Source organism: Stenella coeruleoalba, assembly GCF_951394435.1.
Source record: "Stenella coeruleoalba genome assembly, chromosome: 10".
Lineage (NCBI taxonomy): Eukaryota > Metazoa > Chordata > Mammalia > Artiodactyla > Delphinidae > Stenella > Stenella coeruleoalba.
This window is the reverse complement of record NC_137156.1, coordinates 51,395,524-51,417,835: the sequence shown is the minus strand read 5'-3', so window position 1 is coordinate 51,417,835 and position 22,312 is coordinate 51,395,524. Positions and strand designations below refer to the sequence as shown.

Below are 22,312 nucleotides of genomic sequence, written 5' to 3'. Positions count from 1 at the left end.
TTCAGAAATGGCCCTCCTGGGTAGCATTTCCCTGTGCAAAATCAATCTCTTACCTGTGCTCCAGGCCTCAGAGGCCAGACCTCTCAAGGATGCTAAAACTCCCAGAAATGTAGGCCAGCAGCCTTGCTGCTGAAGGTGCCCCTGTGAACAGCATTGCAATAAGCTGGAGACATAGATTGATTTTGTTAAATATTGTGCTCCTGCCGTAGAATCGCTGTCATAGCCCCCGTCCAAAGCAGCACACTTGCTCGGTGTCCATTTTGTCCAATTTGAAAGACCTCATTTCCATCTATGTCTGTCCACCTATTTTGGAGAGAGGCAACTAAGCCATCTAGACTGAAGAAATATGTCTTGAGTTAATAAATGTTTTCTTCCAGACATTCACCTAAACATTGTGCCATGAATATCCATCCCCGGGAGGTGGGATGCAACGCAATGTCATTATCCTCAAATTACAGATGAATGATGAGTGAGGCATGGGGCAGCATGATGTAGTTGACAGTTCACAGTCAAGACTCAGTGCTCAGAAGCAGCAAGTGACACCTGGACGCTTTTGCTGTGCCTGTGGGACCGGGTGTGCTGAGACCTTGGCAAATATCTGTCCCCTTTCATTCTCCTTCTGGCGTAACTTTTGTGCACAGATGTCACTCCACATTTCATCGTGTTTCCGCATCACCTTTTCTGTCGGAATGGACCCCGTGTCCTCCCCTCCTCCCCCTCGTCCCCACCTCCTTCATCCTCCTACCTTCCCTGCTGTCTTGCCTCCCCTTCCTCCTTTTCTCTTCTAATCCACCATATCGTATTTTTGTAAGCTGCCTTAACTCCCTTTTGCAACAAGAAGGGTGACAATAGATATGTATCAGGTAGAATTGTAGAAACTCAGAGATGGGAGTAATGCAAGATCTCAGTTGAGTGAGTGAGGTTTACTCGTATCCATGTTGATATGATTAAGCTTCCAAAAACAAGTGAATCTTTGTCCCCCATCACAAACACCTAGCAAATCGAAAAGTGTAATAGATTAAGGTTGTGGGGGGTTTTTTTCACATCACATCCACACCAAACCCTTGGACATATGTTTCATAGCTCGGAGCATTTTCCCCCGATGAAGACTCCAGCATTATTCATATCGAACCTGTATGCTCTTTATTTAGTTGCATGGACTAAAGTCATTCTTCACTTGTATTCACACACAAATAAAACTTGGATGATTGGAAGTCACAGCACAAAAAGAAGGCAGATAATCAGGCTGGTTTATATGCTCTGGTGAAAACTCAACCCTCGAGAGTTTTCTAGATTCAATGTGAATGTAATGCCGAGCAAAACTTCTAGATCAGGATTTTCAACATAAGGTGAAGACCCATCAGAGCAGTGCTTTGCAGTCATGGCTGCACAATGGGGTCACCTGGGAAGCTTTTAAAATAAATAGCATTGCCCTTACCCCACATCAAAGATTATGATTTTTTGATCTGGAGTAAGGACCCTGCATTGCTATTTTTCAAAAAACTCTTCGGATAATTCTAATATTAACTTGGGTTAAGAACCACCATACTAATTGGTCTTAAGTTATATAGTCAACTATGAGTCACATCAGGGTTTTATTTTCCCTTTTAATGAACAGTGAGAATAAAATGGAATAGAAAATATCAGTATGCATTTCATGTAGAAGTGATGGATACTCTATCAAGAAACTTCTGTTTCAGTTTCATGTATTTTAGAGTGGATGCTGTCACTATTGAAAAATAATTTCTTACTGTGGGTTGTAGTCAGAGACTGAAAAACACTGTTTTAGATAATCTTTAACAGAGAAGGTATGTTGATAGTTGCCTGGGGAAGATCAGAAAATCTCCATCTGTCCTAGGAGAGAAGCCTGATAGAACTATTTTTAAATGCGTGTAGGGCACGCAGAAGTATTGCCAAGTGTTCTCTGTGCTATCAAATGTTTCTTGCCTATTTATAGAAGCCCTTACACATTCTTTGAGACACTGAGCCTGACTTTACCCTCTCCTGTAGGTACCATCACTGCTTAAAAGTATTAAGTTGCATTTCTTAAAACTGTCTCTTAGTTCAGCCTCCTCATTTCCAAATCCACTCATTCTAACCCATAGTTTGGGCGAATTTAAGGAAGATTTACATTTCAGAAGAAAATATGGGAGTGGTGTGTGCTAATGCCTCTAAGTTAGTGAAAGATGACCTTCCTTCTTGCTCCTTCTTGCTCTGTACTGTAACTGACTGTGTTTCCGTTCCCATTTCCACATTAAAGTTCTTAAGAATAGTGGCGTTCTCATTTACCACTACAGCCCCAGTGCCTAGCACAGCTTTTGGCGTATATTCAGGCTCTCAAAATGTTTCCTCAATAAATAAACAAAGACAACATCAGAAGCTATAATCTTTTCCTCTCACTGCTGTGGCCTCTCCCGTTGCGGAGCACAGGCTCCAGACGTGCAGGCTCAGCGGCCATGGCTCACGGGCCCAGCCGCTCCGCGGCATGTGGGATCTTCCCAGACCAGGGCACGAACCCGTGTTCCCTGCATCGGCAGGCGGACTCTCAACCACTGCGCCACCAGGGAAGCCCTATAATCATTTTTAAAATTCACTTTTGTATTCTAGATTGCAACCAAGCCTTGCTGCTATTCACAGTCTAAATTTAGTTTTGCACATTCGATCAACAAGTGTGAGCCTAGATGTGTTGTACCTCCATGGGGTTATATATCTAAGCTCCTGGCATCATAGTGCTTGTTATAAAAGTCCTCAATACCTAATTTTGGAATGACTTAATTAGTACAAAGATGATTAATATACCCACTTCCTAAGGCATCTAGGCAATTTCTTCCATGTAAATAATGGTGATATGGGACAGATTATGTGAAAAGCCATACGGGAAGAGTTTTTAGGAGATTTTGTTAAGCTGAAAAACATGATTGCGAGAAGTGAGGACTGGGAGTGTTCACTGACTCCTTGGAAAGAGCCTGCAGATCTGGTCTGGCCTGTGGAAATCAAAGATGGCTTAGCGCATTTTGACAATGAAAATATGTAACCTCATAATCCAGGATGTATTTTTGGTGATAAATTAAGTATCACCAGTCACAAGTACTTAGAAAAAATCTCAAAATGCTTTACAGAGAAGATATTACACTAGTAAGACTAGAAGTCGTATTTACAGGAACAAAGTAAGAATCTGAAACAGGGGCTTCCCTGGTGGCGCAGTGGTTGAGAGTCCGCCTGCTGATGCAGGGGACACGGTTTCGTGCCCCAGTCCGGGAGGATCCCACGTGCCGCGGAGCGGCTGGGCCCGTGAGCCATGGCCGCTGAGCCTGCGTGTCTGGAGCCTGTGCTCCGCAACAGGAGAGGCCACAATAGTCAGAGGCCCGCGTACCATCAAAAAAAAAAAAAAAAAGAATCTGAAACAGAATGTGGGTTGCTTTGACCTCTGTTGTGGTATATTCTCTGCTGCCATGTTCAAGAACTCTTCATGAGCTTTTACAGGTCCCTCTCCTCCACAAATATTTAAGCTCCAGTGCAGAGAGAGTAGAATATAATGGGTGAAGAGTTCACGCCCTGAATCCTAGCAGCCTCGGTTTGAAACCCAGCTCTGCCACTCAGTAGCTACATGATCTTACGTCATTAACTGAACCTCCCTGGGTTGCAGTTTCCACACATTGTGCAATGGCACTGAAAAATAATAGAACTACCTCATTGGGTTGTTATGAGATTTATGAATTCATCCACGCACAGTGCCTGACACACAGTAAGGACTCCATAAATGTTAGCTCTGGTCATGATTGTTACATGCTTGGTGAAAAGGAGTGTTGTGGCTTCTGCACTCATGTAGTGTGCTTGTCATTTGTCATTTCTCTTTACTGTATAATTCATTCTCCAGTTTTCCTCAGCTTTGCTCTGCAAGGGACCTGACTGCTGGGAACCACATTTCCTGGGCTCCCTTGCCCACTGGCTTCAGAAGAGATTGAGGCTGGGAGGCCAGTGGTCTCTCGGCTTGGGTAGCGTCACCAGCCAAGGCTGCCTCTTTTACGTTTCTCATCACTCTCTAAACAGAGCCTCCCCCTGGGCTCACAGGTCCTACTGGAAGACACTGTTCCAAGGCTTCCTCCCAGCCTTCTGCTTTAGGAGTGAGGCCAATACAGAAGAAAACGGAACAAGAGGAAAAAGACAGATTGTAGATTTAATCCTGGATCCAACTATGCCTGAAGGTTATATATGACTGGATTGTTAAATATATGCGCCTATAAAAATTCTCCTTTTTGCTTAAGTTACTTTGACTGCATTTCTTTCACTTGTCACTGTGTGTATCCTAACCCAATGTCTCCTAATTCCTGAGAACTGTTTGAGACGCTATCACAATATGGAGCAATTGGCATTCTCATTGAATACTTGTTTCTAGAATTCGGATAACTAGTATTTACTGTCCTGCTAGGATTAAGAATATAAAGATGAGCATGGTCCTTCTCTTTGATAGCACAGCAGTGACTAATTAAATGTTTTCAAAAATGTTAACTTTTACCATACTTATTCTAAAATGTTTTCTCTGGAGATCTGAACATCTTCTCTTAGTTGATGTCTATCTTAAAACTAAAGACAGCTCATCCATTTTAATACAAAGATAGAAACTAAAATGCAAAGCAGGGACTTTGGGAGGAAAGTTTTCATTTATTTTGATAAAGTAAATATCGAAATACTTTTAGTTGTTCTTTATGAAACCTTCCCAAGACAGGAGGATTTTTCAGTGCAGCGAGATCAACAGTGTCATGACTACAGGGTAATCACTCATTCTGTGATATGCTTTCCGGGCTCTTTGCTTCTCCATTTGTCTGTGATGATGCCATTTGTCTTCCTCTAATGGATGGGCTTCCTCTCCCTTTCAGTCACTAACAGAAGGCACTGAAACTTGCCCAAGACATGTCCAAAGTTCATCTGCTTTGGGAATTTTTGAATCTTTCATGGTTGATGAAAGTAAATTTATAATCATGATGCAAGTATAAGTGTGTGGTGTGTGTGTGTGTGTGTGTGTGCGCGCGCGCACACGCGCGCGTGTGGTTTGTCCTTAAACTACAGTGGTCTTTTAATGTTATATGGTCAGGCTGTAGTTGCTATGGAAACAGTAACCAAATTTCCTGACCTTTGAGGGTAGGGAGATGCAGTAGTTACAGCTGTGATCAGAGTTGAGAGATTGATGATAGAATTATAGCAAAGATTAAAGAATAAGGGCTTTTTCTACCTTACTGATCAGGTCGGGGCAATCTCCTCTTCCCCTGTGTCTACCAATATTACCCATCAGAGCCAGGCTGAAGGCTTACTAGTATTCCTTTATTAGTTTAAAATCAGTTTACTTTTGGATACTGGATGAGCCAGATTTTGGAGTTCTTGACTATAGTTGGTGTATCATTTTTTACATATTATAGAATCATACTTTTTGGTATTGGAGCATATAATACCCAGATTAGTGTCCACGCAAGGCAGTATTGTTATTAAGACAACGAATGTGTGCTTTTGTTTGGAATGTGATACCTTGAGATTTTCTCCTTATTCTTTAAGTACATGATGATCACTCAAATGAGGCATGTAATACATTCTTTCTTCAGGAGGAATCATTTTCTAGGACTTCCGTGACTCGTGGGGAGTTTCTCCGTAGCTTCCTGTACAACACTGATGGTTCTGCATTGTTAAAGTTTGGAAGATGCACCAAATGAGAAGTTCTTGTATCTGTGTTTATTCTGTTCATACTAAACGTCAGGGGGATGTGAGAGAAGTACAGAATATGGGGGGTGGTGTCCTGACCCTAACTGCTTAGTGAGGGTCTTTGTGCCCAATAGTGTTAAGTTCTGTGGATGTGGACATGGACAGGAAATGATTCCTGCCCTCAAGAAGCTGCTTGGCCTCACGAGGAGAAAATATGTGGGGCTGCTCACTTAGTAGGGGCAGCACAGGAGCAAAGGCAACAAATGCAGTCAAATGTGAAAAAAAGAAGATAGTCCAACGTGATGGGCAGATAAAGAAGCTGGAGGGGAAGCAGAACTTGAGATGGAACCCAAAGGAAAGGCAGACCTAGAGAAAGAGAGGCGACTGTGTTCAGTGTTAGGAAACTTCACAACTTATAAATATGCTGCATTTATTCTTTCAGGTGTGTCAAATACATTAAAACAGAGACAAAGAGAAGCAAATTGTGTGAACAGAGATACAAATGGGGCATGATCTAGTGATTAAGGGGCGTTGAGCAGTTTGGTTATGCTAGGAAAGCAGAAGGTTCTAATGGGTATTCTCTAGGAGTGAAGATGCTCAGGGGATTGTGGGGCTGTGAAGGATGGGCTAGGATACCTGGGATTTCTTAGATCCCACATGACATTGAAGGAAATAGGACTTAAACTCTAATAATTTGAGGTCAAAGTAAAGACTCTAGAATGATAATAAACAGGGCAAATTGTCACCCAGGGTAAATCATAGAGAGAAGTAACCAGTCAGTAAATGCAAATTGAATTTGGTTGCAAATAAAACCTGTGTGAGACCAACCCCCCCCCCCCCACAATTCTATGGAATTGTAGGTGCTGTTTAGTGGTGGTTAAAACGTGTTGACTCTTGTTTGACTCTTCCATAAGCTCTTTCCTCAGGTTTTTTTTTTTTAATCTCTGGGTTACTGTCAATTCTGGCCTTTTCAATATGGATATGAATTGAAAAAAGGATTTGGATTTAAAAGCCTAGTTTTTTGCCTGTGAAATTGTATAAAGTATGTACACTATATTGGGTATTTTTTTTCTAATACAGAGCCTTGAGTGAGTTACAGACAATTTTTTTTTCATCTTGAGAAATTGGCCCATCTTGATGTCATATGTTATACAGATGATGATATGATCATTTCAAAGCTTCTTAATACTCATCAATACAACTGTGAAGATGGACTTAGCATTCTCAACTCTGAGGGGTTTTTGGTTTTTTTGAAAACACAACGGGTCATCTGTGTCTCAAAGTTAATACACACCTAATGTTCCTGACATAGGGCAGTCACAGAGCGAGACCAAATACTTTGTGCACAAAGTGGTAGAATATTATACAGATTTTGTTGGTGGGCATGTGTTTTTGAAATCAACTGCATTCTAAAATGGACAGTCTTACAGTTTGTCTTTCTTCCTTTTTTTTTTTTTTCCCGAAAGGACCTACTTAAGAAATGCTACTCTGCCAAGGCATCTTACCTCTTCCAACAGGATAAATTCTATGATGTCAGCTATGATACAGGAGACAAGTCTATCCAATGTAGCAGAAGACCGGACGCATTCAAGTTCTGGATGACCTGGAAGGCCCTGGGCACATTAGGCCTTGAGGAAAAAGTTAACCGCGCTCTTGCTTTATCTAGGTACTTGCTCTGTGTGTATGTGTGTGTGTCCATGGGTGTCTAATAGAAAGATGTTCTTCCATATATGTATTCCTTCTTTCATCTAATAACCATCTTCTCAGTACCTAGTATGTGTTAGGAATTGCCAACAAAGCAGTTCTACCCTCTGCCCTCCAGTATGCCAACCTAGTGAGAGATACATCCAAGTAACAAAGCAGATAAAATACAGGTGCACCTAGTTTTTGGTAAAGGGAGGTACACGGTGCTCCAGAAGCACTTGGGAGGGTTCCCTAGTATGTTCTTGAGGGACGTTGTCAGAGGTTTCCTGGAGGAAGTGGCATTCAACTAAGACCCAATGAAGAAAGGGGAGAAGATTGGTTCAGGAGGAGGGAGCACCAGGCCCAAATCTCTGGGTGTGGGAGAGATCCTGGTGACTTCAAGGACCCGAAAAGATGGTCTGTGAGAATGTGGGGCTGGTGGAAAGACATACAGGTAAGGGTGATGTGGAAGCACCGTCATTGCTGCCTTCTTGTAACGTAAGGACAAAGCTTTTGAAACCACTTTCAATGACACTAGGAAAGCTCTTGAGATACAGGTGCTGGGTGCTTGCCACCAGAGCAGGACTCTGCTGGTAAGCTTGGACCAGTGTGTGTGGATGGCAGCCCATGGCCAAATGTAGTTTTGAATGTGATTTGTTGGGCCTGAGATCCATTGGGTTAACCTGGATTGTGTTTTAAAATATCAAACATTCCAAATATTTTTTAATAGGGAGACCGTCAAAAATCTAGATTTGTGGTTTTTCTCAAAAGATCAGAGTGTTCTCAGTCCCACCTGATGACAAGGCACTGAACATGGTGATGCCTGACTCTGGAGACCCACAGCGCCCCCCACACCCCCTGGTTTTTGTTGAGCCTGTTTTACTGTGGCACAGAATGCTAATAGCCGGGACTCAAAAGTTAGCTCCACCATTTACAAGCTTTGTGACTTGGACAAGTTGCAAAAACTTTCTTTACCTCCATTGCATCCCAGTAAGATGGAAGTAACAACAGCTTCGAACTCAAACAACTGTTAGTAGAATTAAATTAATTGATATTTGTAAAACACCCGGGATGGTGCCTGGCATATGCCACATGCTATATGAGTTTTATTAGTTATTATTTTCTTGCTTGGCCACTAGAAGCATCAGAGTTTGTGATCTCTGGTTTGGATAATCTCTCCTTCTTTACTCCCTGTTCATGTTTCAGTTGCAGAAACCTGCAGTGTCTCCTTAAGAGACTTAAACAATTTCCTCTCTCTATAGGGAAGAGGTATGGGTGCCCTGTGTGCCTCTCTGTGTGACAGTGATGCTCTGAGCATCACTGAGGACTGTCTAAAAACCCAGTATCTTAAAGCAGCAATCGTTTATTCTAAGAGGTCTGCAAGTTGGCTGGAGTGGCTTCATCTCATCCTGCGGTGGCTGTGGGGGTAGGAGGAGGGTCTGGGTCTCCTGCCTGCATGTCTTGCATCTTCCTTGGACCAACAGGCCTGCCAGAGCCTGGTTTTGTAATGGTGGTAACAGAAGCCCAAGAAGGCAAGCATACTTTAAGCTCCTGATTGCATCATGTCTATTAGCATTCCAGTGACCAAAGGAGATCAGATGGCCTAACTCAATGTCAGATGGCCAAACTCAATGTCAAGAGGCAGAAAGAACTGCAAGGTTACATGGCGAAGGGCTTAGATATAAGGACAGGGAAAAAGACGGCTTTGGCACTTTCAGAGGACTATTAGAAGTCAGCAGTTCTGCTGATTTTGGTTTAAAAAGTAGTTTGAAAAATCTGTAAATACTGTGTCTGTTGGTAAGCAACATAAACCTTCATTCAAGACATTATAAACAAAGAAAGGTAATTTATTTGCTCATGTTACTGATAAGCCAGCGTAGTGATGACTATGGAATGGCTTATTCTAGGGGCTTAAACAAGATCACCAGGCCTTAATCTCTGTTCATCAATCAGGTCTGCTCTCCTCCATGTTCAGTTTATTCCTCTGTAGGAAGGTAGCTGCCAGGAGGGTCAGATCTATAGCCTCCCAGGTTCAACTTCAAGGTCAAAAGGAAAGAGTGCTCCTTTCTCAACAATCCCAAGGAAAGTTTTAATTCCTTCTGAATGAGGCAAATGTCCATATCTGAATCAATCACTGTTGCCAGGGAAATGTGATATTGAGTCACATGCTCTCCCTTGGCACTGGGAAGACTGTCGACTCCTCCTACGTATATAGAATATACTGACACTGAGTGAGGAGTGTACCTCTGTTAGAAGCAGGGATAAAGTGCCTTCGTCAGAAGTGGGGAGATAGCTACACAGTGGTGAAAACATGAAACTGTCTACCACAAATATCCATAGTTGCCCATTAAACTAAAAGTTCAGGAAGCTCTGTTCCCTTGTTTGTATTTTTCTCATACTATTTAAGTATGCTAGACTCTGCATTATTTTATCAAAGCTGCTAAGTAATTCGATGACAGGTGTCTTGAAACAAGGCTAGATGTAAATATTTGATGACCGTATTTATTACAAAGTTAACATTCATCTCAGGGTGGAATTTAATTTATAGTCTAAGGTTACTTCCTAATTTTGCAGAGAAATATCACAAGAGGATAAGTGTAAACATTTCAATTCAGTTCAACAGCACATTGTTTGTAAATGTTTGTCAAGTTGAATTGAATTGAATTAACATTTCAGCGAGCATCACTGCAGACTCTGTGACCTATATTTAAAATAATCCCTTTTCTGTCATGCCACTAGTCATAATGGTTTTCTTGCCTTAACTTTCCACATTCTTGATATCCAACAGTCCATTCCTGGGGTGGGCAAAAGCCATCATCTTCCCCCATCCCCAGTGACAGGTGCCAAGGAAGAGTCCTTTTAGGCATGTCACTTGGAATGAATGTGAAATTATAAACTTGGAGAACATTTCTCTGGGATTAAGAATTATTTCATATTAGCAACACAAGTGCTTTATTTTCATGATTTTATGTCTTTTCAAATTGAATGTGGTTCTGCTTTTTAGGAAAGAGGAAGCATTTTCTGAATTCTGAGGTCTGTTCTATTAGTTGGAGCCTATGTGCAGTTGTGCACTGATAAACTGTTTCTCAGGAGGGGAAAAAGGCCCCAATTTGTAATGTCTGCCAATTTCCATGGTGTAAATATTCCCACTGTGGAAAACTGCAAGCTACCAACAGTCGCGGCTGGTAAATTTCTGATTATTTAACAAGTGGCTCTCACTAGCCAGTACAAACTAACTCTATACTACCATACTCTATATGAGCCAGCATAATCGATTCAAACCACTGGCTGGTGGGAGTTAAAATACCATTTCTCATCAAGCCTACTGACCTGCAGCCACTTGTTTTACAGTTTACCTAATAAAAATGATTCTCATCCACTGTCAAAAGACTATATTTGGCTTAATTTCTAGGTCAGACCAACACTGTTTTGTTTCCAAGAAGTATGATTTTCTCCAGTAGATAACAACTCTAGCAAAGTAAAGCTGCAGATGACAATTGTGTTACTATTTGTGGTACACATCTGTCATCAGCAGCCTAAGGGAGATAAGATGCCCATTCCCACAGGCCCTACCTAGGTCAGGTCTCTTAAACACAGAGAAGGCTGTGCAAGTCTTTTCCCCTGGCATATTGCAGTAAGGATTGCACTGATTCCATAGAAACAACATTTCCATGTTCCTGAATCTGAATGGAACTTAGTTTTAAAATTTGTATATTGACCTTAAGATTTAATGACCAGATTTTGATGGACCAATGGACAGCCATCACCCTGATCAGATGTTCCCTCTTCCCTTGGGAAAGCAAGAGCAGACCTTTTCGAGAGGACAATGATTCCTATTTTATGAGTTGTCAGAAATCCAGCAAGAAGGAACTAATTAGTTCCTAGAAGATCTCTGAGGCTTTCCCTAATTTCCATTTGACCCTTGTCATTCCAATGGATGAGATAACATTTCTCTCAAGAAATATTAATGACAAAAAACTTGCTTTCTCCTTTGGTTGTTGGAAAACCAGTGACATTGGGAACCTAAAGCAGCATGTGATTATTAAGCATAATTGAAACCCAGAAGGCTGAGGTTTATTAAAACCACCATTTCGGGCACAAGGTGATTGTGATCTCTGATATCTAGTTAGAAAAGTTGAAAACGTGTTACAGTACCCAGGGCTACTGGTTGCTGAGGGCACCTTGTAGGCCTTTGTTACAACACTCAAGTTAAATGGATATTCACTAAGGGGTAATTTTTAAAGCAAATCTAGAAGAGTCATGTGCGTAAGTCTTTTCAAGAACAAGAAACAGGTCAGGAACTCCCATTCTGCTATGTTGCTAGGTCTCCAGTGTATCATTTATCTATTCCTCTGACACACAATCTCTGTAATCTCTCAGATGGAATTCATTTCTCTGACTTGCATGAACACTGAGGGATTTATTGGTACCAGTATGGAAAAGGTAAGCAGTAACACAAGGCAATTTTGTGCTAGTGTATTTCTCTAGGTGAGGAGAGGGAGAGAGTCTAGAAGACTATAGAAGGGCCAACGTTTTCATTTTTTTCTTTATATTTGTAATTTTAAAAACATCACAATGCTGTAAAATGTAGCATGTAGGTGTCTGTGATGAATCACACATGCCATGCAATATGTTCTCATATATGCAGAGCATACAGAAAGCATATGGAAAAAAATCCCAGGAGTTCTGGGAGGTTCCATTGCATCAGAAGAAATTTCAAATGAGATGAGACTGGGAGAGGCACTTGGTCCAGAGCGCTCCAGGGAGACTCCAAGTGGCTGGTGAATTGAGAAAGGGACTGGAAAGGCTATTTCTGGAAAGGACTGTATGTCCTGCAAAAGGGCAAGTGAAATGCACAACTGTTAAATGGACTCATGGAACTAAGGAGGGAAATGTTTCAGAGCAAGATTTCATTAATGTACATTTCAAAACTAAGCCAGGATCTTAATAAAATGAGTTTTTTACCCAGTAGGATTGGTGAAAACTTACTAATGTGTATTTTTTTCTCTCTTCTCTCTTTTTGCTAAGCTTAGTGGGAAGGACTGTGAATTTTATGACACTATTGTTGCTTTTTGAACCCATTTACCTGGATGCCTTTTGGTAGAAGTGTTTTATGGTTCCTGAGTTTTATCAAAAAACTCAATGTATATCTTTTTTTTCTGGCTTGTATCAGATAAGAATAGAGTTGTTGTTTTTTTTAATGTATTTTATCTTTAGACTGTGTCCATATACTGAAAAGTTGCGAGGAATAAATCATCCTATGAATGTAGGCAGAAGTAACTTAAACCTTATTTGGATCCCCTCCCCCAAAACTCATTTCATTTAAACATTTATTTAATTTAATTAATTTATTTTTATTTTTGGCTGTGTTGGGTCTTAGTTGCAGCATGCGAGATCTTTGTTGTGGCGCATGGACTTCTCTCTAGTTGTGGCACGGGCTCAGAAATTGCAGCGTGCAGGCTTAGTTGCCCTGCGGCATGTGGGATCTTAGTTCCCTGACCAGGGACTGAACCTGAGTCCCCTGCATTGGAAGGCAGATTCTTAACCACTGGACCACCAGGAAAGTCCCTAAGCATTTATTTAAGAAGAGGGTAGGTACCCTATAGAAGAGGCACTTTATGCTAGCATTTCTGAACCTACACTCCATGGGATAATAGACTTCCAGGAGATCTTAATAGATGTTCTTCCAAAAAATGTTTCCACGGTCAAATATGTTTTGACAATGCTAACCAATACATTGGTCCTCTCTTGGAGATTCAAAGTGTTCATTAGCACATTAAAGGCTCTGAGGGGCTTGTAATATAGGAACATTTTAAACTTTAGCCAGTAGGCAGACACTGTTGACTGTTCATCCAAAAACCATTCTTCCTTTTTCCTTGCCAACAGAACCTCAATTTTATATAGATAGCAATATTCCAGCTGGGAACATTGACCTAAGCGTATCCCCTTTGCCAGTCATTAGCTTAGGGATGGATATATGACTTAGGTTCAGTCAATAAGATACAGGAAGAATTCTATGAAGTCTTCTGAGGAAAATATTCTTACCTAAATAGAAATTAAGAGAAAATGCATTTTGCTCCAGCCTCCTCTCTTTCTTCCTGGGACACTGTCACATATGGATGTGATGTGTGGAGCTGTGGCTGCCATCTTGTGAACACCAGTGAATTCACTAACACTCTGAACATGGCAGGCTGAAATAATAGAAAATGCCTGTTTCTTGGTGACGTTACTGAACTTTCCAACCAGCTCAATAAATGTTCTCATGAATTCAGCCAAGTACACTTCTAATTTTAAGCAAAAGCAATCTAATGGATATGCCTAGCATTGCTCAAATTTATTTAAATGGAACACTTTCATGTGGGAAACCTATTAACGTGGTGTACCAAGGAACATAGTTTGGGAACTCTGGTGTAAACCTTTTATTATTGTTATAATTCTTTATCCAAATCACCTCCACCCTCAGTTGTTCGTTACACTGGGCTTTACAGGTTCTGAGAGTGACTGCATGGAGGCATTGATCCACGTGGTTTGCAAAAGGCAGAGTTTTAACTGAAATGATTCAGCTCTGCCTTAGGATGCCTTTCTCCCAGGAGCAATGTTAGCCAGTTTGACAGATTTTTTTTTTTTTTTTTTTTGCGGTACGTGGGCCTCTCACTGTTGTGGCCTCTCCCGTTGCGGAGCACAGTCTCCGGATGCGCAGGCTCAGCGGCCATGGCTCACGGGCCCAGCCGTTCCGCGGCATGTGGGATCTTCCCGGACCGGGGCAGGAACCCGTGTCCCCTGCATCAGCAGGCGGACTCTCAACCACTGCGCCACCAGGGAAGCCCTTGACAGATATTTTAAACTGAGACTATGGGCAGTGTGTCGAAGTTTCATCTTAACGGTCTTATCTGTTGGGGAAGGAGTTTACAAATCTAGTTCCACATTTCCATTACGTGCATGAGGAAACTGAGGAGGGCTCAGGGAGTCTGAGGAGTTTGCCTAGAATCACAAAGTTGATCAACTGAACAACTAGAATTTTCTAGAGTCGTTGCCTGGATTTCATAACCTGGGGGTATCCAGGATTAGTGCAGGCCCCCTCAGAATGGAATCATGGCACCGAGTTAGCAGATTGTCGTTATATTTGTGCCTGAAAAGGTAAGAAAAAATAGGGTTCATGAAGCTTTCCTTGTATAGATAAAGGTTGTATATGTCTATTTATTTTGTTTTGTGATTTGTATTTTTTTCTTTTATTAATTTCCTTTTCAAAAATTATGAGTCACCACACCTATGAAGCTTTGCAGAGATATAAAAAGAGAGTAAACAGTCTCTACCTCCCCACTGCATCCTGTTTCTTGCTTCCTCAGGTAGACATCAAGGATGTCTTTAGGATGTGGTCTTCATTCCATGGTCATATATACATGTGGAGAGGGATCACTTATGCTTTTTCTTCTTTTTACATTTTCTTAAAAAGCAGAATCATATTATCTACATTTCTCAGTCCCTTGCTTTCATCTCTTACTAATACATCATGAGCATCCCTGTGGTTTAATTGAAGTGGATATAATCCATCCTCTTTAATAGCTGCATCGTAGTACATGTGTTGCTATAATACATTTTATTTTACCCTTTGCCAATTTCTGGATATTAATCTTGTTTCTAATTATTCCGTATGGAATGCACACACATACACATGCACATGTAGATTTAGATGCAGCAACATTTGTGTATGCATCTCTCTCTCTCTCTCTCTCTTTCTCTCTGTCTATCTCTATCTATCTATCTCTCTATCTATCTGTCTTAGTGTTGATGAGGTTTTCCTGGTTGACCAGCATCTCATAAGTGGTTTGCTGGATCAGAAGCTACGAGTATTATTAATTTTGAAAGGTTATAGCAGCTTTCTATCACATTCACTAGCACTGGATGTTGTCCCTCTTTAAATTTGTTTCCAGTGTCCTCTGGGCAGCAGGTTTAGTATTGTTATTTTGATTTGCATTTCTTTGATTACCAGTGATCTTGAACATCTTTTCTAATGTTCATTGACCATTGGAATTGCTTTTATCGAAAGTTAGGCTGTGTGCTAACGGTGTAAAAACTTTACAGCTACATGACATCTCCTGAAAACACGTTCAGGGAAAGGAGTATATAGAAAGAACATCAAATACTTTGTGAATATGTGTGTGTGTGTGTGTGCACGCGCGCGTGCACGCACGCACATGTGTGGTGTCACAACATTATTGCTCAAAATAAAAGTTTCATATTATCCAGTTAATACCGATAGGATTTTTTAAGATATTTTATAATTTAAAGATGATATAATCTGTATGCTAAGCACCAATACTTAACCTTATGCAAAAAGCTAAAAAAATTGTTTGGGAAAAAAGAACTTCATCCCATTAACTGGTGTATTTCATATCCACATTCTAGAATATCCTTTAGTAAATAAACATAGTAATAATAATCCCCCATTTCCACAGTTTATATTCTATACAATTTTTTACATATGATTTTATTTAATTTTTTACAACGTCCTTTTGAGATTGGAAAATCAGAATGTGTTATTCCAGTTTTACAGGTAAGGGAATTGAGGTCCAAAGAGGAGCATTTCTTTGTTGTCCTTAAGTATTAATTGAATATATGTAATTTAGTTACACAATCAATTCCATATGATTGTACCATAATTCTATATGACCGGACAGGATTTTCAAAGCCAGTGCTTGCTTGCTTGCCTGCTTCCTTCCTTCCTTCCTTTCTTTTTGGCTATAACATATAAAATTGCAAAATACCCTGGAAAGTAATTTTTTGTCAGCACCTCCGATCATTTCCTTACATTTGACCCCCAAGTTTGAAATACTGGGTCAAGTGTTATGAACTTTTCAAAGCTCATGAACAAATCACTAGTTTTCAAGGCCAATTGTTCAGAAGGTTTATCTTTTTATTTAGACAATAACCAAGCCCAGTGGGGCAGAGTCAGTGTTCATTTACTCTCATTCTCAATGTCATTTTAGTCTTTTCTCCATCACATTCCGTATCTCATGTAGCTGTGCCCTTTGCTTATGGCATGATAATTCTTTTTTCCCTGACATTCAAGATAACTTCATAGACATTCTATCAGTGGCTACAACCCACTTACTTTTAGCATGATACCAGTGATCAGTCTTTCTTCCCTCTGGCCTGGCCTGGGGAAGGATGGTGTTGCACTTCCTTGATCTTAAAAGAACACACAAGCAAGACTAAACACCAAAAACTTTTACCACCAAGCCAGCTAGATAATTTAAGTACCTATGCTAAATTCCCATCTAGAATATGAATGAGACATATATCCAATCTACTTTGTATGGCTTTCACACTTGGGTTGAAGTCTGATGCTAACAGGTAAGATAGACATCATCTCATCAAAGAGATGTACCTTTTTACTCAGGCCCCAGTGGATTGCAGTAGGCTCAGGTGTATCCATCTAAATATAGACCTGTGCCTGTACATGTACCCTTACTTATTTTTAAGCCTTGTCTCTGCATCAGAAATTATAGTTTTATTGTATGTCAGCCATGTTCATGGATTTTTTAGATTGCAGATTATAAATATTATTGTGACTTTTTTTTAGGTACCTAGTAGAAGAAATCAAGAAAAGAGAAGGATTCAAGTTACTGATGGAAGTAAGTGATTACAGAATTGTGCTTGTGATTTTGTCAGTCAACAGTGATGAAGGTGGTAATTTTCTAATCTATTATATTTCATTGGTTTTTGTGTTGCAGACTTAGAAACAAGCCATTAGCTTAATTCATAGAGTCCATTATGTTAATTTACTCTATTAGTGAGTATTTTTCCTTTGTTGGATTCAGAGAACACACTTGCCTTTAAGTATTGAAAATTACAGTGCTCAATAATAATTACCAAGGATAATACTGAATAAATTATGACCTGTATCTTGATATATAAATTGCATAATGCTTGTACTGCAAATATTCAACTGTGCTATAGTGGTGCTTCTGTGAAAAATCAATTAAGTGAATGTACAATAATGCATATAGTTTTCTCTTTTTATAAAATAATGAGAGAATATTAGCTTTGGAGCAATGGCAAAATAAGTCATTTTGTTGTTGGATTGTTTGCTATATATAAGAAATATGGTGGTTACAAAGATAGAGATTATTGGGGTTTTTTTCTAAAATATATGGTTAGAAAATATGAAGAATATTATTTAATTCTGATTTTTAAGAAATATAACGTGTGAGGTTTGCTTAGCTCTTCTTATAGCATATACTTTATAGCAATTTTTAACATAATAAAAATCACTTAGAGACTGCAGCCTAGGAGTGTATCCTGTATATAAGCAATCTGGCTAGTTTTTGGTATTCATTTATTTGACAAGATTTACTGAGCAATTGCTACGTGCTGGAGATATAAGACAGGGAAGTTCCCAACTCTCATGGTGCTTACATTCAAAAGGAAAGTGACAGGCAATAAACAAGCAAATTATTACATGGGAAACATCAAGTTGGGGGAAGTCTTAAGAAAACAGTAGAACAGATTCATGAAAGATAATAAGTAATTACAAATAACTCATTAGACAGTTCCAGATATGGGAAGTACTATAATGGAAATAAATAGGGTAAAATGCTGAAATGGGGGGTGTGGATGGTGGTGGCCTTTTTGGTTGGGATGCAGGTAGGGCCCTCTGGGGTTACCTCTGCGCTGAGGCCTGCTGAATGATGGTAAGAAGCGTGCCACACAGATGCTTGAGGGAAAGGCATTCTAGATAGAATCAACAAACAACTGCCAAGGCTTGAAGCTGAAAAGAGTTCTGTGTGCGGGCTTCCCTGGTGACACAGTGGTAGAGAGTCCACCTGCCGATGCAGGGGACATGGGTTCATGCCCCGGTCCCGGAAGATCCCACATGCCGCGGAGCGGCTGGGCCCGTGAGCCATGGCCGCTGAGCCTGTGCGTCCGGAGCCGGTGCTCTGCGACGGGAGAGGCCACAACAGTGAGAGGAAGAGTTTTGTGTGTTTGAGAAGCCAAAAGAAGGTGCATTAAGCAAGGGGGAGAGATAGTCGGTGATAGTGTGGAGAGGTTGGCAGAGACCAGATCTGCTGGAGCCAGGCGGGTCATGGTAAAGACCTTTGCCTTTTATTCCAAGTGTAATCTTTGGAGAAGTTTTCAGCAGAGAGGAGTCTGACTTCCATTTTGAAAGATGGTGCTGGATGTCATGAGAAGAGAGGGAGGGGGTGGTGGTGAGGGGAGGACAAGAAAAGAATAAGCGAGAGAAGGTGGAGACTGTTGCAGTAACTTGGGTGAGATGTGATGGTGGTCCTCAGATGACTTCGGGAAACACTGCTCCGGAGACTCCTGGCTGTGGATTCTCCCACTGTCTGCAAAGGGGGCATCTGATCAGAAGGTTCTAAGAGTCCAGACTCCCTAAAAACTAGGGATATAAAGGAACTTGCAAAAAGAGCAGAAGAGTCCATATTTAAACGACTTTCTGGTAACACCACTAAAAAGCAAGAAGACCAGTTTAGATTGTGGAACATTCCACAGTACAGCTGACCTGGTTTCTTCAACAGGTCAGTGGCATGAGGAAAAATAAAGGAGAGTGTGATGATGATCACTTCCGGGGTCAAAGAAACCTAAGAGGCAGAACAGCCAAAGGCAACATATGCACCTGTTGGAACCCTAGTTTGAGGGAGCCAATTGTAAAAAGTAAATTTTGAAACAGTTGGGGAATTTCTAATATGAACTGGTAGGAGTTATCACTGATTTTGTTAGACATGACAATGGCATTATAACTACAGAAGAAAATGTCTGTATTTTCTAGAGATGCATACTTACCATGTAAGGATGAAACAAGAGCTATCTGACTGGATTGAATTTGAGTTTGAATCACCTTTTTTATTTTCTTGAGGTTGAATTACCTCTTTATTTTCTCAAGTTTGAATTGCCTTTTTTATTTCTCTAGCTGTGGGAGGTATAGGTCTTAAGAAAAGTGCTGTACACCTCAGAACTGCACAGTCTTTTGATAGAGCTGAGAAAAAAGTGACGAGAAAAATGAACTGATTTAAAAGTTATTTATATACCTTCCTAAAGGCTTAAAAATTGAGGGAGGAACCTCTTGCCATCATCTTTAGGGAAATGCAAACATTCACATCCTTGTAATGAAAGTTAAGGTGGATTTTAAGTATTAGGCAGCCTTCTGCCCTGGATATTTTATCTGTGGGAGCCAGATGGCCCCAAAGCAGGGAAGGTGGCTCCTTCAATGGTCCTCCAGAATTCCTACTTATAAGGGATTTTGTATGTGATCTGCATTTGCCTCTTTCTCTGTATCCATTTAGAGAAATAAAGTAAATTTAGACCTTGAATTTCACATATAAGTGTCAAATTGATTAGCCTCTTTTTGTTAACAAATGCCTTCCTTGCACTGATTAAATATAACCCTAATGCATACTTAAGAGAAGAGATACACAGGTTTGATGAGAGCCCAGGTCTGTAAAACTGCAAGGTTTTCAATTTAGGAAAAAACAAAGTCTGTAATGATATATACGTATATTTCACTGTGAAGCAGATGGCAGTGAGAGTGTTAAGTGGAACATTACAAACAGTAAATGAACACAACCACACAGAGTATCTAGTACTTGAATATCTTTCCCTGAAAAGAACAAAAGTAATGCATATCTTCTTGAAGATGATTGAAACTTATCATTTCAAAGGAATTCTGCATTATTCATAGGCCCCTGAAAATCCTATCTTTATTTTTCCATGTTGGATCTAAGATCTAATATGTTTTCTTAGCGGTATATACTATCATTCACATGTTTATTTTGATCTCTTGGGAGAGTCCTAATTATTCAACTTTTTGTTTTTCTCTTCCTGAGTTCTGCCTTAGAAAGAGTTATTTACGTTTCATAGACTTTCTGAGTTACAAAGGATCTTCAAGGACATCTAGTCAACTTCCTGCTCAGTGCAGGAAACCTCTCTTGATAGTTCTTGTAACAGGAAGTCAACTTCTGCCAGAACACTTCCTGTGTAAGAGAATTCACAGTTTATTCCTCTTCCAGGGAGCTCTAAATATTCATATTCTAATACTTACTGAATCCTACTATTAGGATTTGATATGTATCAAGCACATTGCAACTTACAGTTTTTTAAATATAGTTTTTATATAGTTTTATTAGATCATAACAACCTTCTATTTGCTAAATACAGTGCACATCCTTTAATTTTCTTCTTGGACTTCTGCAGCATTTTGCACCATTATCCACTTCTTTCCTGTCTTGGTTCCTTTAACTTTCTTTCCCAGTTTTTCTCCTTTCCATGTGACTTTCTCTTCTAAGTCTCTGTGTGAAGGTCTCTTCATCTGGGGACTGCTTAAATGCTCTCCATTCTTTTGTCTTGGCCCTTTCCTGTGTCCATTTCCCTGAAATGTTTTATCCATGTCTAGAGCTTTGTCATCAATAGTCTCAATAATGTCTCCATCCCTGACTTGTCTCCTCAGCTTCAGTCCTTTGTATATAGGTATGTCCTGGAATTTTCCAGACTCCCACAGTCACCTCAAATTCATCATTTCTAAAGCTGAAGTGTAGCCATTTTCTTTACCAAAATTTTGATAAATTCATTTTCCAGATGAATTTTTGGAACTCTTTTCCATTAGAACTGTGATCCATCTTCTTCTTTTTCATTAGAACTATGATTTATCTAAACCAAAGTCTCGATGTTGTCTTCACCTATTTCCCTTCTCTACTCCTAAAGCCACCACCTTAGTTCAGGCTCCCCTTACCACTCAGGTTGGTGCTGTCTCCCAACTCATCTGCTGCTTCCAGTCTTAGACCCCTTTATCCCATCTCCACACTGCAGCCACCCTGTGGGCTTTCTAATAAAATGAAATCTGTCCCCTAGACTGAAACTCTCCAGTTGCCTCTGGAATCAAGCCCAGACTCCCCAGCATGGCCAGTGAGGAAGTCCTTTGTGAAAGGATGCCCATCTCTGTTTCCAGCATAACCCCTCTTCAGCACACCCTGCCATCTAGTCATTCCAAGTACTTGCCATCACCCTGAATACACCAGCTTCTACCTGTGTACTATTCGCTTTGCCAGGAATATTTCTCGGATTATGAGAAATTTCTTCTTTTAAAATACCCATACCATTGCAGCTTGATTGCCTGTACCTAGCTTTATCACTGCTCTCTGAGTTCCTGGAGATAAGCATAAAATGTAAGTCATGTTTCTCATCCCAATGCCTGGTCCAATATCTAGAACATATAAAAATTTTGAGTTATATTCTGTGTTTAAATCATATGGAATTGAACATTTCAGTTGCCCTTCTTTGGACATGCTATAACTTTTTTATGTTCCCCTTCTAATTTGTAGGCAGAAATTAACACAGTGATGTGTCTCACCCAGTGAAGATTTTCAAGTGGGACTGTTTATCCACTTGAAAAGCACATCTTTCTACCAATATAGTTCCAAATAATAGTCACTACACTAGTAGAGTGCCTTCTGTGTGCCAGATGTGGTGGTAAATGTTGGAAATAATCTCTTTACTCATCAAACCAACTCTGTGGGGTAGACAATATAATCTCCGTTTTATAGATTAGGAAGCTGAAGCTTAGAGAGTTTGACACTTGTCCAAGCAAAGACCTGGTGAAGTTGGGATTCAAACTGCATCCATGTGACTCCAAAACCCAGGCTTTTTGTGTTACTAAGTGCTGCCTTTGGAATTTTTCAGTAGTCTAATCAGTTACTTAAAACTTGTGAGCTTGAAGTCAGGTAAAATCCATCATGACCCCCTTCTCCATTCTATATTTGCATGATTGATCATTTCAGTCTATGTGCTAGAGTCTACATTTATACTTATTAAAAAGCATACTGCTAGTTTTTATTATTATTAATCATCATCATCGTTGTGATCTAATGATATTTCAGCAACAGAGATGAATTTCTTTTGACAAAGCTCAGTTTTAGAGAATACA

General features: G+C 40.2%; 1 protein-coding gene across 14 annotated transcripts in view; it reads left to right on the top strand.

Annotated features, from left to right (window-relative positions):
• GADL1 (glutamate decarboxylase like 1) overlaps positions 1-22,312 on the top strand; it is a 687,722-nt gene that overhangs the window by 583,669 nt on the left and 81,741 nt on the right. For all 14 annotated transcript variants that reach the window (XM_079933919.1, XM_079933917.1, XM_079933916.1 and 11 more), the window contains 2 exons: positions 7,158-7,357; positions 16,958-17,009. In XM_079933919.1, the coding sequence (XP_079790045.1) occupies positions 7,158-7,357; positions 16,958-17,009 (252 nt within the window). The remainder of the gene's footprint in view (positions 1-7,157; positions 7,358-16,957; positions 17,010-22,312) is intronic.